This window comes from Pyrgilauda ruficollis, unplaced genomic scaffold, assembly GCF_017590135.1.
Source record: "Pyrgilauda ruficollis isolate IOZ18807 unplaced genomic scaffold, ASM1759013v1 scaffold113, whole genome shotgun sequence".
Classification (NCBI taxonomy): Eukaryota; Metazoa; Chordata; class Aves; order Passeriformes; family Passeridae; genus Pyrgilauda; species Pyrgilauda ruficollis.
Window position 1 is genome coordinate 1,602,260 of NW_024509544.1, and position 14,634 is coordinate 1,616,893.

At 48.8% G+C, this 14,634-nt stretch overlaps 1 protein-coding gene across 1 annotated transcript in view; it reads right to left on the reverse strand.

Moving 5' to 3' along the window:
- ANTXR1 (ANTXR cell adhesion molecule 1) overlaps positions 1-14,634 on the reverse strand; it is a gene marked incomplete at its 3' end in the record, with an annotated part of 58,024 nt that overhangs the window by 12,719 nt on the left and 30,671 nt on the right. Inside the window, exons 13-14 of the mRNA XM_041478691.1 lie at positions 14,238-14,333; positions 4,713-4,754 (exon numbers count right to left, since the gene is read on the reverse strand). Of these exons, the coding sequence (XP_041334625.1) occupies positions 4,713-4,754; positions 14,238-14,333 (138 nt within the window). The remainder of the gene's footprint in view (positions 1-4,712; positions 4,755-14,237; positions 14,334-14,634) is intronic.

Sequence of the window (14,634 nt, forward strand, 5' to 3'; positions counted from 1 at the left end):
TTATGGAGAGCTCTGCCTGCACCAAGGGCTGAGCCACGGCACGACAATCATTTCTCTGTGTCAGAGATGTTCTCATTGAATTTTAGTGTTGAGAGAACACAGAACAAACCCAGCTGTCCTCAAGGCTCCTTTCTGCCCCTTCTCCCACCACTGGAGCCATTCCCAAATCCCATGGGCACCTCTCAGCTGCCTTGTGCCACTTTGGGGACACTTTGCTGTTCCCCTCCTGCTGGGGAAGGTTTTGCTTGGTGCCTCTAAAGGCTCCCCAGAATCTTCTCCTCTCCAGCCTGAGCAATTTCAGCCTCATACAAGCTCATCCTCGAGACACAAATGTTTCTCAGACCAGCCTTTGGTGGCCTGGATCACCACAGAAATTCCACATTTGTCCTGGCCCAGATCCTTGGAGGTGCTGCCTGAGGTGAAGGCTCCAAGGGCTGCTTGTGGTGAAAGGAGGATTTGAGCTGCTCCCACTCCAGAGCTCTGACACCGAGCTGCAGGAAGGTGAAATTCCCATCAGCTCAGGGCAATCAGCACCAGGATGGGATTAAACCAACCCCCACAGCCCCTGCACTGCTCTGCACGTTTCACATGAAACTGGCCATGAGGCTGAAATTTGGCAATGAAACTGAAATTTGGCCATGAAGCTGAAATTTGGCCATGAAGCTGAAATTTGGCCATGAAGCTGAAGTTTGGCCATGAAGCTGAAGTTTGGCCATGAAGCTGAAATTTGGCCATGAAGCTGAAGTTTGGCCATGAATCTCCACCCCCCCATGGTGTAATACCTGCACCTCTCCTGTTGCCAGTAACAGCCCCCCCTTTTTTCTTTGCCTGTCTCTTGGAAGGTTCCTTTTCTCCTCCCATGTTTCCACAGCTCACTGTAAAGAGGGGGTACAGGGAAGGAGAAGCACTGGCACACCTCTGGGACCTGGCTTCCTTTCAGGAATAAATTGATGTCTACAGAAATTCCCATCAGATCCTTTCCCTGGAGCTGGTGCTGCCGTCTCCCCAGCACGGCTCTGCAAAGGGAGCCAGAAAAACAATTTGGAAAAGAATAATGAACGGCAGTAATTGAACAGGGGGAAGGTGGTGGAACAGAAGGATCTCCAAGGACCCTCCCATGATAATAAGTGAGGATTCCAGCAGCTCTCCAAGCAGCTGGGTGTCCTTTAGCATTCTCTGTCCTCTGGATGCTGTGGGAGAGATCAGAGCCCAGCAGCCAGAGAGGATCCAGCTGAGCAGGGAGTGCAGTCCCTGCTGTCCCTGCTGGTTTTAGGACAGCTAAAACCCCTCAGGGTGTGTGCCAGAGCTGCCCCAGCACCTCCTGTGAGTGTTTCTGTGCTGTGTGTGGCTAAGAGCAGAACAGACATGGGAATTATCCCATTACAGCCTGGTTGGTGGCTTGGCTCTGGTGCCACGCCAGGGGTGGCCGTGGATGCTGGGTGACAGCAGCAGGGAAAAAAGGGACTGAGTGCTGAGCAAAGGGCAGGCTGTGGGCACCTGGTGATCTCCTGCCTGGCTTTGCCAGGCTCCAGGGGCTCTGTGTGCCTGATTGCTGCTGTGGGAGCAGGTGGTGCCTGCACAGATCCAGCTGTGGGTTCCCTGACTGCAGCCACTCTGTCCAGGACTGGCAGCAGCAGAACCCTGGAGTGAAGAGGGAACTGTAGGAAGCTGCAGAGCCCTGCAGCTGGGGGTTTTTGCTGTGTTTTGAGGATGGGTAGCTAGAGCAGAACCAGCTTCAGCCTTGTGGTGAGCCTCTGCTCTGAGCTGGGCAGAGCTGTGCAATAAGCCCAGCCTAAAGGTGGTGGGGCACAGCAAGAAAAGCAGCTGCCCTAGAAACAGCCCTGCTACTCACTGCAGGTAGAAGAACGTGGTTTTGATCCACCTTCAGTGACTAATCCAGGCCAGAAAGGTGCTCCTGCCTCCTCCAGGCACTCACCTCTTCCTCTTGGCATTAACTCAGTCCTTGCTGGCCTAAGTGAAAGCAGCTGTCCTGCCCTGGCCCTCACCCTCAGCATCCTCAGCATCCCCAGCTCCCCGAGCAGCACAGCGGGAGCTGACAACATTTGCAACTTCTGAATGAATTAATTGGGAGTTTCTGGCCAGGGCTGATTTCCTTCCCCAGCACTGAAGTGTCTCACAGGGCCTCTGAAGCAGAGTTCAGTGAAACCTTTGACAGCAGAGCCTGCTTCCCCTCCTTGTTAGAGTGTAATGCATTCTCCTTCCTCCTGTGGCCTTCAGCTCCCAAACCTGCTGATGCAAGAATTCTTTTTTTTTTTTCCTTTCCCTTTTATGGCCAAGGATTTCGTGAGAAGGAAAGAATCCAACTGTAACCCTGCTGCTGAAGGGACCAGCAATCCCTCCTGCTGGAGAGGAGCAGCTGCTGGAGTCCTGCAGGGGAGGGGGATAGCTGCAACACCTAAAAAAATGGATTACAGAAAATCAACTCCATCTTCTATTCGTTTAGAGCAAAATAGAAAATCTCGAGGCTTCAATCTTCTGAGAATGCAGCACACCATGTCAGTCCCACTCTGTGGAGCAGCCTCTCCAGCAGTAAATGCACCACAAAATGCATTTTTCAGAGCTGCTGCTAGTTTGTCACTAGTGGGAAGCTCTTCTGTCTGGGGAAAAAAACCAGTGCAAGTCACAGCTGCAAAAAGTCAGCTGATTTCTGAGCACTGCCCTGATGCTGCACAGCTTCTAAAATAACACAAATGACATTTTCCTTTCTTAAAAAGCCTTTGGCTGCTGAATGGCTCTGGGCTATCTGAGCTGGGGGAGTGCTGTGGTGGGAAGCACAGGTGGAATGGTGCCACTGGAGCAGCTGGCACATGGTGCAGGTGGATGTGCCACCCCTGGCAGTGTCCCAGGCCAGGCTGGACAGGGCTTGGAGCAGCCTGGGAGGTGTCCCTGCCCTGCCAGGGGGTGGAATGGGATGAGCTGTGAGCTCCCTTCCAAGCCAAAGCAATATCAAAATGATATTGTCTGAACTGCACACACACACAGTTTCTGTGCTATCACTCCATTTTTGAAGCCTTTTCCAAGGTCTCAGGTCAAACAAGGTGTTTACTTGAGGGTGGGCACCCTTAAATTCAGAAAGCTCCAAGTTTTCAGCCATCAGAGCTCCAACAATCCATGAGTGCTGTAACCAAATCCTGCCATGCCCAGGCCCCCAAAGAGGAGAACAACACCCAAAAAATGTCCAGATCCCCTCCTGGACGGGTGAGGCAGCAGGGAAAGCACATCCTGCTGAATGCCAATTTTCAGTCACTCTGCAGAGCCCTCTCAGGTACCACCAAAGCCTGGACAAGTTGAATTTCAGGCTGCAGCTGTGATTTTTGCAGAGACTGCTCTGCTTTTGCAGCACTTACTGGGCTGACAAAAGACTTCCTTATAGGTGACACACTCTTCCCTCTTAGGGGATGCAATTTCCCCCTCCAGCTCTTGGCCAGGGAGCCAGCATTCCAGAGTGATGTCTTTTAATTAATTTCAGCAATTTGAATCCCTTGGCCTGGAGGCATGTGTGATGCAGAAGAAAGCATGTGCAATTTGAGGTTCATATTTTCCTTTTCATTCAGAGGACAAGAAGCTGACAAAGCTGGTGGGTTTTCACCCAGCCCAAACAAAAGTCTGCTCAGGGAGATGGGGCTGCAGAGAGAGGGTCCCAATGTGAGCCCCCCTGGCTCTGGGAATGGCCTCATTTGGATTTTGCTTCAGGCTTGTCTGAAGTGCCCCAAGGTGGAGGTTCCAGGGAGAAGCAAGGCTGCAGTCTGCTCCTTGCAGAGCCCTGAGCTTTCCTGGCCTTGGCTCAGCCCCTCTCCCTGGGCCAGGCTTGGAGCAGACAGCCCCACTTCACCAGCTTTTCCACCTGCAAGCTGAAGCAGGCCCTGGATTTGTCTCCAGAAGCAGAAAACAGGGCAAGCTACCCAAGCAGATCACCCAGACACAGAGCTAAGGCTCGTTCTGCTGCCTGCTTAAGGGAACTGATCCAAAGGCCAGTGAAGAAAATGGAAAAAGTTCCCCTTGGCATCAGAGTGCCCTGCACAGAGCCCAGGGATGCAGGGAAATCCCGCAGGGAAAACCCTGGGAGCAGGGCAGGGACTCACTGTGTGCTCAGACAGGAGCACACACACAGAGGAGAAGGAAAAGCGAGCTCAGAATGGTGGCACAGCTTTAACCCTTCGTGGCAAGGCTCATCTAAAACCTGTAAGCAGAGTTAAGATGGAAGCTTTAGTGTTGATTTAGCATTTTTGGATTACTCTCCATTAAAACCTCCCTGGTTTGTGCAGCTCTGCTGGTGTCCAGAGGATTTTGCTGGGGGTTTAAATCTCTCTGAATGTGCCTCACACAGCCCAGGAGCTTCCTTTTCCCACAGCTCCAAGGGCTCAGCGCTCCTGCCAGGGCTGGTTATGGATCCCAAACCACCAAAATCATTACGTGCCCTTCCAGGAAGGCAGCTCAGCACATGTTTAGGCTCCACTAACTCAGAGTTAAACACAGGCTGAAGGGCTGTCCCTGTGTGAATCACAGCCTGGCTGCTCTGGCCAAGTGAGGAGGGGTTGTCTGAGCTGTCCTTTCCTACCTGTGAACCCACAGATTTAATCAGCTTTTCTGGGATGGTTTAATCAGCTTTCCTGGGGTGGTTTAATCACTTTTTCTGAGGAGACTGAACAAAACATTGTCCTCAACACAGAGCAAGGGTCAGGGTCACTCACCTCGCTGTCTTCTGCAGGAGGTGGGGGAGGCTCCTTGATGATCTAGGAGGATTAAAGAGAAAGAGAACCATAAATTGATGCTTTGTTCTTCAGCACCACTCAGATCCACAGGAGAAAACAAGAGGATGTGCTGCTGGGACACCTCTGTGCTCAGGGGGTGGCTCTGGGTGCCTCTGTCACTCAGGGGTGTCACCATCACATTTTCTGGAAAAATCCCTTCGCCAGGATTTCTCTCCTGGGAAGCCACAGAGAAAAAGGAAAGCAATAATTATCTCGTTTGCCTCTCCTGTGTTTTGCTGCTTTGGAATGTGGTAGGTGATTGTTTCTTTGGTTCCATGTGAACTGTTTTTACTCATTGGCCAATTACAGCCAAGTTGTGTCGAGGCTGTGGAAAGAGTTTTCAGTAGTATCTTCTAGCTTTCTGTCTGTATCCTTTAGTCTAGTTTAGTATAGTTTTAGTACAGCATTCCATAATATAATATAATATAATATAATATAATATAATATAATATAATATAATATAATATAATATATTAGCTTTCTAAGAACATGGGGTCAGATTTATAATTTCCTCAACTTGATTGGGGTCTCAGAAAATACAAGACAGGGGGAGCAAAAGCCCTGCCACAGACCCATTCCCAAAGACAGCCCCACACTCACACTGCTCACTGGGTGACTCTGCCCTGTGTGAGGCCACAGAAAATCCCAAATCTGATATCCCTGAGTCTCCTAACCCCAGCAGCTGCTGGCTCACATTGATGCTTCACCTGAGCGGCCACAGAAAATCAGCAGCTCCTTCTGCTGCCCTCTGCACTCGTGTGCAGATCCTGCCTCAGGTCATTTCCAGTCTGAACCAAGCAAAAGAAAAGGAGCAAAATGCCCTGGGGAAGGTGCCAAGCAGTGATAACCCCCAGCCTGTCCCCTAGACCATTCCTCCCTTCTCATTCCGGGGGGCTCTGCCACCTCATAAAGCTCTTCACATCATCAGGTTAATACAGCTCACTGCCATAAACGAAATATATAAATATTAAAAATATAAATATAAAAATATAAAATATAAAAATAAAATATATAGATATAAATATAAATATAGCTATAAATATAAAATTAAATATAAATATAAATAGAATTATATACACAGATATATGGCTCACTGAGGTTTCTACTAAAGCAAGCAGGGTGAGGCTGCAGCCTGCTCCAGGATATTCTCCATAGAAACCATTTCAGTTGCTGTGGGTGTGAGGCCATTATTTCATGCAGAAACTTTGCATCCAGGGCTTGGCAGGCAGCTGGCTGCCAGCAGAGCATCCAAGAGCAACACAGAGGTTTCCAAGGGGAGGGCAGTGACAGCAGGCACGTCCTGGTGCCCCTCAGGGTGGCCTGCCATGGCAGTGCCACCCCCAGGCACCAGGGGAGGTGACACTGAGTGTCCTGAGCTGCCTGTCAGGGCAGAGCTGCCCTGCCTTGGGGGACACACGTGTGGGCTTCAAAATCACCCTAAAATAAAAATAGAAACAAAAAATAAAAATATAAAACATAAAAATAAAAATAACATGTAAAATATAAAAGTAAAAATATGAAATATGAATGTAAAATATAAAAATAAAATATCGAAATGAAAATAAAAATATTAAATATAAACATAAAAAACAAAAATATTAAAATAAAAATATTAAATATAAAAATAAAAATAACATATAAAATATAAAAATATAAAATATAAATATAGAATATAAAACTATTAAAATGAAAATAAAAATAAAAATACAGTCCCAGCCAGCAACAGCTTGGCCGTTTAAATGCAGAAAGGGAAAACCTCAATCACATTAAAGGCCCTGAAGATATAAATATTTACAGCAATTCCTCTCACTCGTGTTTTTCTTCCTGTGATGAGCTCACTGTTTTTATTTTGCTCTGCAGAGCACGAGTCATGCAATGCTCCATTAATGAGGAGCATGTGCCTCAGGCTGGGGAGGAGACAGGGCTGGAGCAGCCCAGGGTGCTGGGCTCTGCCACCACCTGCTCCTGGCCACAGTGACACTGTGACAAGGAGCAGAAACCATGAAAACCGTGAAAATGAGCAAAAATGATCAAAACTGGGACAATGACCAAAAATGGGGGAAACTGGGACAATGAGCAAAAATGGTGAGAATGATAAAAAAATGGTGAAAGCTATGAAAAATGACCAAAACCAATGAAAGCTGTGAAAATGACCAAAAGTGATAAAGCTATGAAAATGACCAAAAATTATGAAATCTCTTAAAATGACCAAAAATTACGAGAACTATGATAATGACCAAAACCAATGAAAACTGTGACAATGACCAAAACCACTTAAAACTGTGACAATGACCAAAACCAATGAAAACTGTGAAAATGACCCAAAATGATAAAAAATTGTGACAGTGACCAGAAACTATGAAAACTCTGACCAAAAATGATGAAACACAGATGAGGATGTGTGCCCAGGGAGGTTTGCAGTCTCCATCCCTGGAGGTGGCACTCAGTGCCCTGTGGGGATGAGCCCCAGGCTGAGCTTGGTGACCTCAGAGGTCTTTCACAACCTGAATAACTCTGGGATTCTGTGCAAAGTGGATGAAAAGCTGTCTGCAGGAAAGGAAAAGCTGGATATCAGCATCATCAGAGGTGTAAGATGGAGACACCATCTCCTCTGTGTCCTTAGACACAGCAAATACTAAATAAGACAGAGCGCGCAACGCACCAAAAGACCCAGGAGACATTTTTGGATTAATTTCGGTCAGTTTGAAGGGTGGCATTTGCCAATATGCCTCCTTTGGATCCAAATCCCTGAGCACAAACCCATCAGACACTGAGAAAATTCAGATATCTGATCCAAAATGTACCTGCTGGACCTCCTGGCTCCCTCCTGCAGCATCCCCTGGGCTCCAGTGGAGTTCCTCTCATTGACATTGGAATGAATCAGAATAAGCCATCCAATTTTGGTCCAGCTAAGCATCCAAGCACAACTTCTCAGCCAGTATCAGTGCAGATTACACACTTGGAAGTGAGGAGATGGCTGTTTTCCATACATTTGCATTCCTTCCCATAGGCACACACGTACACACAAACTGAGTGACTTCTGTAAACAGATCAAGTGTTTTCTATCACAGGCCAAGAGGGGGAAAAAAGGACATTCCTCCCATTTTTGAGTGCTTTGCACTTCTAAGAGCAACTGAACTGCCCGTAAGTTGGCAGCAGGGATTGGTTAATTTGGACAAGTCTGGAGATGGGGGAGTTCAGTCTCATGTGCCTTTGAGCCTGAACGACCTTTCAAAGTTCAAGTCTTACAAAAAAAAAATTTCTCATTTCTGACTCGCTGCCCAGGCCTTCAAACAGCACAAAGCTTTTCCTTCTCTCCTTTGGATTCTTACAGCTACAGCTCTGTGTGCATGAAATCCTTACTCTGGGGCACTGAGACCCTCGTTTTGGGGCTCTGAGACCCATCCTCTGGGCTCTGAGCCCCTTGTTTTGGGACACTGAAACCTTCATTTTGGGGCACTGAGACCCTCATTCTGGGGCACTGAGATGCTCATTTTGGGACACTGAGACCCTTGTTCTGGGGCACTGAGATGCTCATTTTGGGACACTGAGACCCTCATTCTGGGGCACTGAGATGCTCATTTTGGGACACTGAGACCCTTGTTCTGGGGGACTGAGACCCTCATTCCGGGACACGGAAGGCAGTGAAGCCAATGGCACCCTGGTGCCGTCCCACAGCACTGGGCCCAGCAGGCCCACAGGCCCCAGGCTCGCTCAGCACAACAAAAACCAACCCAAAAGACTGCAAAAGGCCATCACGGGGACCCTGTGAGGACACAGCCCACATGGTCACCTCGTCCTGGGGCCAGACGAGCCCCGGGGGCTGCTGGAGGAGCAGCTGGGAGCGCGCCAGGCCCAGCGCGGCCTGGTTTGGCTTGGCAAGGCCGCGCTGTTTGTCCGTCAGTCCTTGGGTGAGCCCAAGCCAGCCCTGGCACTGCTGGGTCTCCTGTGTTTGGGAGGAGAACACAATGCTTTGATGCTTTCAGTTTTAGCTTTTGTACTTCTCGCTTTCTCTGCTGTAACTCTGAAACTTCACGTTAGGTGTTAGTAGGTTCTCTTCACAAAACAATCCCCTCACAGCTGGAGAATCAAAGACAACCTTACCCAAAAAGCACAAACAACAGCAAAGAAAAAGGGGTAAGCCAGGGGGCTGAGACTTCATCACCTGGAGCTGTAATTGGACAACCGAACCCGAGATGTAGATGAACCAAAACTTATAAAAGTGTAAAAACTCATGACCAGGATCCATCTTGGGCTCAGCCTGGGTGTAGCCCTGGCCAGGCCCTTGTGCTGCCCAAGGTGTGTCCTTTCAAGGTCTTGCAAGAAATACTTATTTTGTCCATTTAGCTCTGTCGATTCTGTTCCAGGTTCAGCCCTGGGTCTGCTCTCTAGGTGAGGAACACCTGAGGACAAAGGTGAAGGACAGGTCCCTGTTAGCTGAACTCCAGATCCGTGGAGAAGCAGCTGTTTCTGATGGATAACCCAGTGGCAAAGCTCAGGAATGCCATTAGCCACCTCCAGGAAGGTTAAAAACATTGGGAAGGATGAATTTTCTGTTGCCCTGAAATTTCTGTAGCCATTCAGTCACAAGAAAGCAGAGGCTGAGTCCAAATTTTGCATACTCCAGGAATGTGTCTGGGATGTTTTCCGCCCTGGGAGCCCAGAAATCTCCACCAGCTCTGTGTCCAGCAATCCCACAGAGACTATCCCTGCAGTTTTAGATGATAAATTGGGGCAATATGTTTCTTGTCAGAGGAGCATATCTGCTTTAGGATGGGACAGATCATCATTTAAAACGAAGCAAACAGTACAAAATAAGAAATAAAGGACTTTGCCTCTAATTAGGACTGGAGTTTGGAAGCATGCTGTTAACTGGGCAGATTATTTTTGTCCTTAATTACCTTCACTCCTCTGGAAAACACCGAACATATATTCTTGCTGTCTTAATAAACAAGGATTTTTAATAGCATTAACCATGATCCATCTGACTAATTTCCTATTTTTTTTCCCCTTACATATTTATAGTTTTGACCTCTCAGTCCTGTGACTGCTTCATATTTGAGGTATGAGTTGGGTAAAGGAACATTTCCTTTTTATTTCTGTCATATCTTCTGTGTCTTCTCCTTGGAGATCTGCTCTAGACTTCAAAGCTAACACAAGCAGGGGCCTGTCCCAATTTCTTCAGCTGCAATAAAACACAATCTTCTCCTTAGAGACAGAAATGAAATTTTATAGAAATGAAATTTTATAGAAATGAAATGCCTTTTCTGGGCGAAGGAGAACCACGGTGGCCTCCTGGAGCTGTGCACAGGAGCCCTTGCCCTCACTCACTGACTCCTGGGGAGTTTTCTGAGTGATGCTGTGCTCCCTTCTCCCCAGAGCAGCACAACTGAGAGGAGCTGTGCTCGTGGGAGAGGGTGGGAATCAGAATCCAGGGATCTTTGTAAGGAATCTCCATCCATCCAGCCAGCAGGGACCCTGCCATTTTACAGCTCTGCAGAGCCTATGCATTTCCTCCCCTTCTCTTCCACCAGTTTAGCCATGTGGTTTTAATCTATATTTTCTGTATTTTCTCCATCCAGCTTTTTGTTTCCAAAACTTCTGGTCAGCTGCAGTACAGAGAGCCAAACAGATTGCTGGGTTCTTCCAAGCTTACTTCCAGAAAACAGCTTTAAAGTTAAAAACTGCTGTTAGATGCTCAAATACCAACACCTCATTTATCTGCCAGCCACACCCCTGCATCTAAAATCACTGTAGTATGAAAATGAGCGAGGTGGGGCAGATTTTGTGGGCAAATAACCCAGCCCAGCCCCTCAGGCCACTCTGGATGGCTGCACAAGGGAGGCAAAGGTGTGATGGAGGAGCACCATCCCAGCAAAGGGAGACCATCCCAGCGAAGGGAAACCATCCCAGTGAAGGGAGACCATCCCAGTGAAGGGAGAACAACCCAGCAAAGGGAGACCATCCCAGTGAAGGGAGACCATCCCAGCAAAGGGAGACCATCCCAGGAGAGAGAGACCATCCCAGGAGAGAGAGACCATCCCAGTGAAGGGAGACCATCCCAGTGAAGGGAGACCATCCCAGCAGAGGGAGACCATCCCAGCAGAGAGAGTAACCATCCCAGTAAAGGGAGACCATCTCAGCAGAGAGAGACCATCCCAGTGAAGGTAAACCATCCCAGTGAAGGGAAACCATCCCAGTGAAGGGAAACCATCCCAGCAAGGGGAGACCATCCCAGCAAGGGGAGACCATCCCAGTGAAGGGAGACCATCCCAGTGAAGGGAGACCATCCCAGCAAGGGGAGACCATCCCAGCACAGCCAAGCCTTCCAGCTATTACACTAATTCTGCCTTCACTGTACATCCAAACACTCGAAGCAGCTCCGTTCCCAACGTGTCTCCTTCAGCCAGTTTTGGAGGTTTATTATCTCTTTGGCTTACACGAAAAGCTATTTGATTTATATCACCATTAAACCTGAGGCTCATGCTGGCCTCCTGCCCGGGACAATTCCAGCCCTGGGCAGCTGAACAGCCTCCTGCACACACGGCTCCTGCTGTGGATGTCTGCACTGGGCTCAGGAAAGAGGAGGGATGGGAGGACAAGCAGTGCCTGGGGGCAGCCAGGAGCTGGGATCTGCTGCCTGGCAGACCTGCTCAGCTCAGGAAAGGTGTGGTCACCCCGCTGGAGGTGTCTGTGTACTGGTTTCCTTCTTGCTATCCTTCTTGTTATGAGCACAGTGCTGGGGAGTTCAGCACAGCAGAATTGTTCCTTTGTTTTCAGTTATTCAATGAACCTCCTACAACCTTTGGAGAGGTTCCTCCTGCCTCCCAAGCTTTTGTAATATCCTGCACAGGTATCCAGGGGAATTCTGCCTGTGCTGGTACATCAGGCACAGCAAAGAGTTATTATTGTTCTGATCTACTAAGCAACAATTGCCTCTACTGTAAACCGAGTGGTGAATTCCAGACTTCACCCCAGAATCCTTCTGAGACCAATAAACTTGGATACATTTGGAAACAGCATTCCTTCATGGACGAGTGCCAAGGAGATACTGGGCTCCAGATAAACCTCCAGAGTGAGTCTGTTGACTCCAGTCCATTTACTCCAGGGATGAAGCTGGCTCAGTGTCTTTCCTGAAGAACTGCTGGATAGTAATGACTCCTATTCAATTAAAAAGCACGCCAAGAGGAATTTCAGGGTTTAGAAATGTGCTTGTCGCTCAGAAACAGATTTATACTTGGTAAGAGAAGAGTTTGTTGTGTTTTTTTTTTCCCTTTTCCCCCTGACACATCCCCAATTATCTCGGCGACGTCCCTGGGCTGGAATCCACGGCGATGTCTCCGGGTCTGCGGTTTGGTTATTCGAGGTTGGAGCTCTGGGCTGTTGTGCAAGGCAGTTCCTCTGCCCTCAATTCACTTCTGACAGCACTGCATTCCTCTCTGTGCCACTTCCAGACCAGCCAGAGCTCTGCTGGGCTCCCTGTCCCCATCCCTGACAGGCTGGGCTCTCCTCCACGGGTTTATCTTTGATTTCACAGCATTTTGGGGTGAGCAGTGCACAGGGAGGCATCCTGGCTGCTAACCCCCTGCCAAACACACTGCATGCCCTCCCAGAGAGGTGGAAGAGATTTCCTACAGCCTCTTGGAATAAAATCTTTCCAACAGCTACAGGGAAGTGTTTGACTACATTGGAAAAATATCAGTGAGATAGTCCCCACTTGCAGACCTTGCTAGGAGGGAACGTGGGAGGTAAAGGAGGAGAGTGAGGAAAAGCTTTTATCCGCAGCAAACAGTTTAAGTGGAGAATTTAAATCTGGAAAATATTAAGCTTTTAAAGTTTCATGTGGACCAGAGATTCCCTCTCTCTGCTGCACCCACCTTGCTTATCTGGACTATTTTTCACACTCAGGGCTGTTACATGACCACTGTCCTCACATGATTCCCCTCCAGCAGAGCCATGGTGCCCTCATGACAGCTCCACATCCCCTTCATGCCCTGCTGCTTTTATTTATGCCTTTTTCTCACCAGCTTCATCCTTCTGCTTCACAGAACCTTAAACGAGCAGCAGCACTGAGAGCACTTTCCCTCTATCTCCCAGTGCTCCAGATCCCAGTCTGCACAGGGCACATCTCCTCTGACTTCCATGCAGATGTGCCAACAAAAAGCTGGCCCAGCTCCCTTGGGAACGTGCCATCTAGTTTAGGCAAATAACTCTGAGCAACCTACCACGCTGCTAATCCTCTGGCCAACTTTAGAACCAGTTTTTTTTTTTTTTTTAATTGTTCTGAAAGTCCAAATAAATATTTTTTTCCATTCTGGTTTTCATCCTGGGACAGAGGTGCCAAACTACTGTGAGGAGAAGCGTTTTATCCCCATTTTCAGCCAGGAACAGAAATAGACAACTGAGCTTTTTCCTGCAAGGTTTCCATCCTCGCTCTGGATAACACATCTCAGCCCAGAGTGGCTCCTGCAGTGTGTGGCTGCAAAGCTCCCTGCCCTGCACTGCAGGTTTGCTACAACATGGTGCAAATTTACAACACCAGGTCTGGGATTTAAAACCAGGAATAATGATGGTGACCCAGAAACTGGGGCCAGTCTGGGCAGCCTCAAAAGCAGCTTCTGCAAGGTGACACACAGCCAGTCACAAACCCAGGCTCCAGTCCTGCTGACATTTGTGTGTCCCTAATTCTTGTTCTATATTTGCAGCACAAACAAGACCCAAAACAAGGGCAGAGCTTCCCTGCATGGTGAGCTCCAGAGAAATGAGCCCTCAGCCTGATCCTGGCTGGGAAAGGCAGAGCCAGGGCTCAGCAGGGATGCTCAGGGTGGGACAGACACACAGCAGTCACGGGAGATGAGAGCTCATCTCCAGTCCTGTGATTTCCTTCTTGCCTCCCTTCTCCCCTGTTTTTTATCCCGATTTCTCTCTGCCTTTTAAAGCTTTAACTCTGTGATTGTGCTGCTGGACTTTTGTGAAAGGGCCTGGAGGAAAGACAATGCCCAGGGAAGCACAGCCAGACTTCTACTGTCACTGTGACATTCAAAGTGCTTTTCAGGCACGGTGATCCAGGAAACACAGCTCATCTTGCAAAAATCTGGACACCTAGCAATGGCTTTTCCTTGCACCCGGGGCAGAACCAGGACTCCAGTGTGGGGAGTCCTTGATCAGCCCTGCCCTTCTACAGGAGCCCTCCAGCATGGGTTAGAAAATCCACACCAAGCATGGCAATGAATTAATTTCTGCAAACTATTTCCATTTTGTGACCAAAACACAAGGCTGAAAGGCTCCTGAGAAGGTTTGGGTGTTGGCAACATGGGTCTAATCCATGGCTGGGCAGATGAAACAGGAGCCCAAAGCAGAGGCAGCAGTGGCAGAAACTCTGGGATCAGTCCTGTGGACAACTCTGCCTCCTCCCCTTCATTTCTCACTGAGATGCTGCTGGTGCTGGTGATTTGTGTCACTTACCACGGTGCAGCAGAGGGGCCAGAACCACCAGAGCAGAGCCAAGGCCAGCAGGAGGAAGAGGATCAGCAAGGCGATGGCCAGGATGGTCCCGTCGGACTGGAGAGAACAGAGAGCACAGCGTGGGACACCTGGGACACCTGGGACACCTGGGACACCCCTGACACAGAGCTGTCCTCACACATCCCCCGTGCACCCTGCCCCCAGCTGTGTCCCCAAGGCCCCTCTCTATTTGCTGCCATGTTAATTATGATGTTATTATTATTATTATTATTATTATTATTATTACTACAGGCATGTAGCTGTCAGAGCAGGTGCAGCTCTCCCCTCTCCTCACACAGGGAAGGTGGCACCTGCCCTCCCCAGCACCTCCCTGCACAGAGGCTGGGATCTCCTTGCC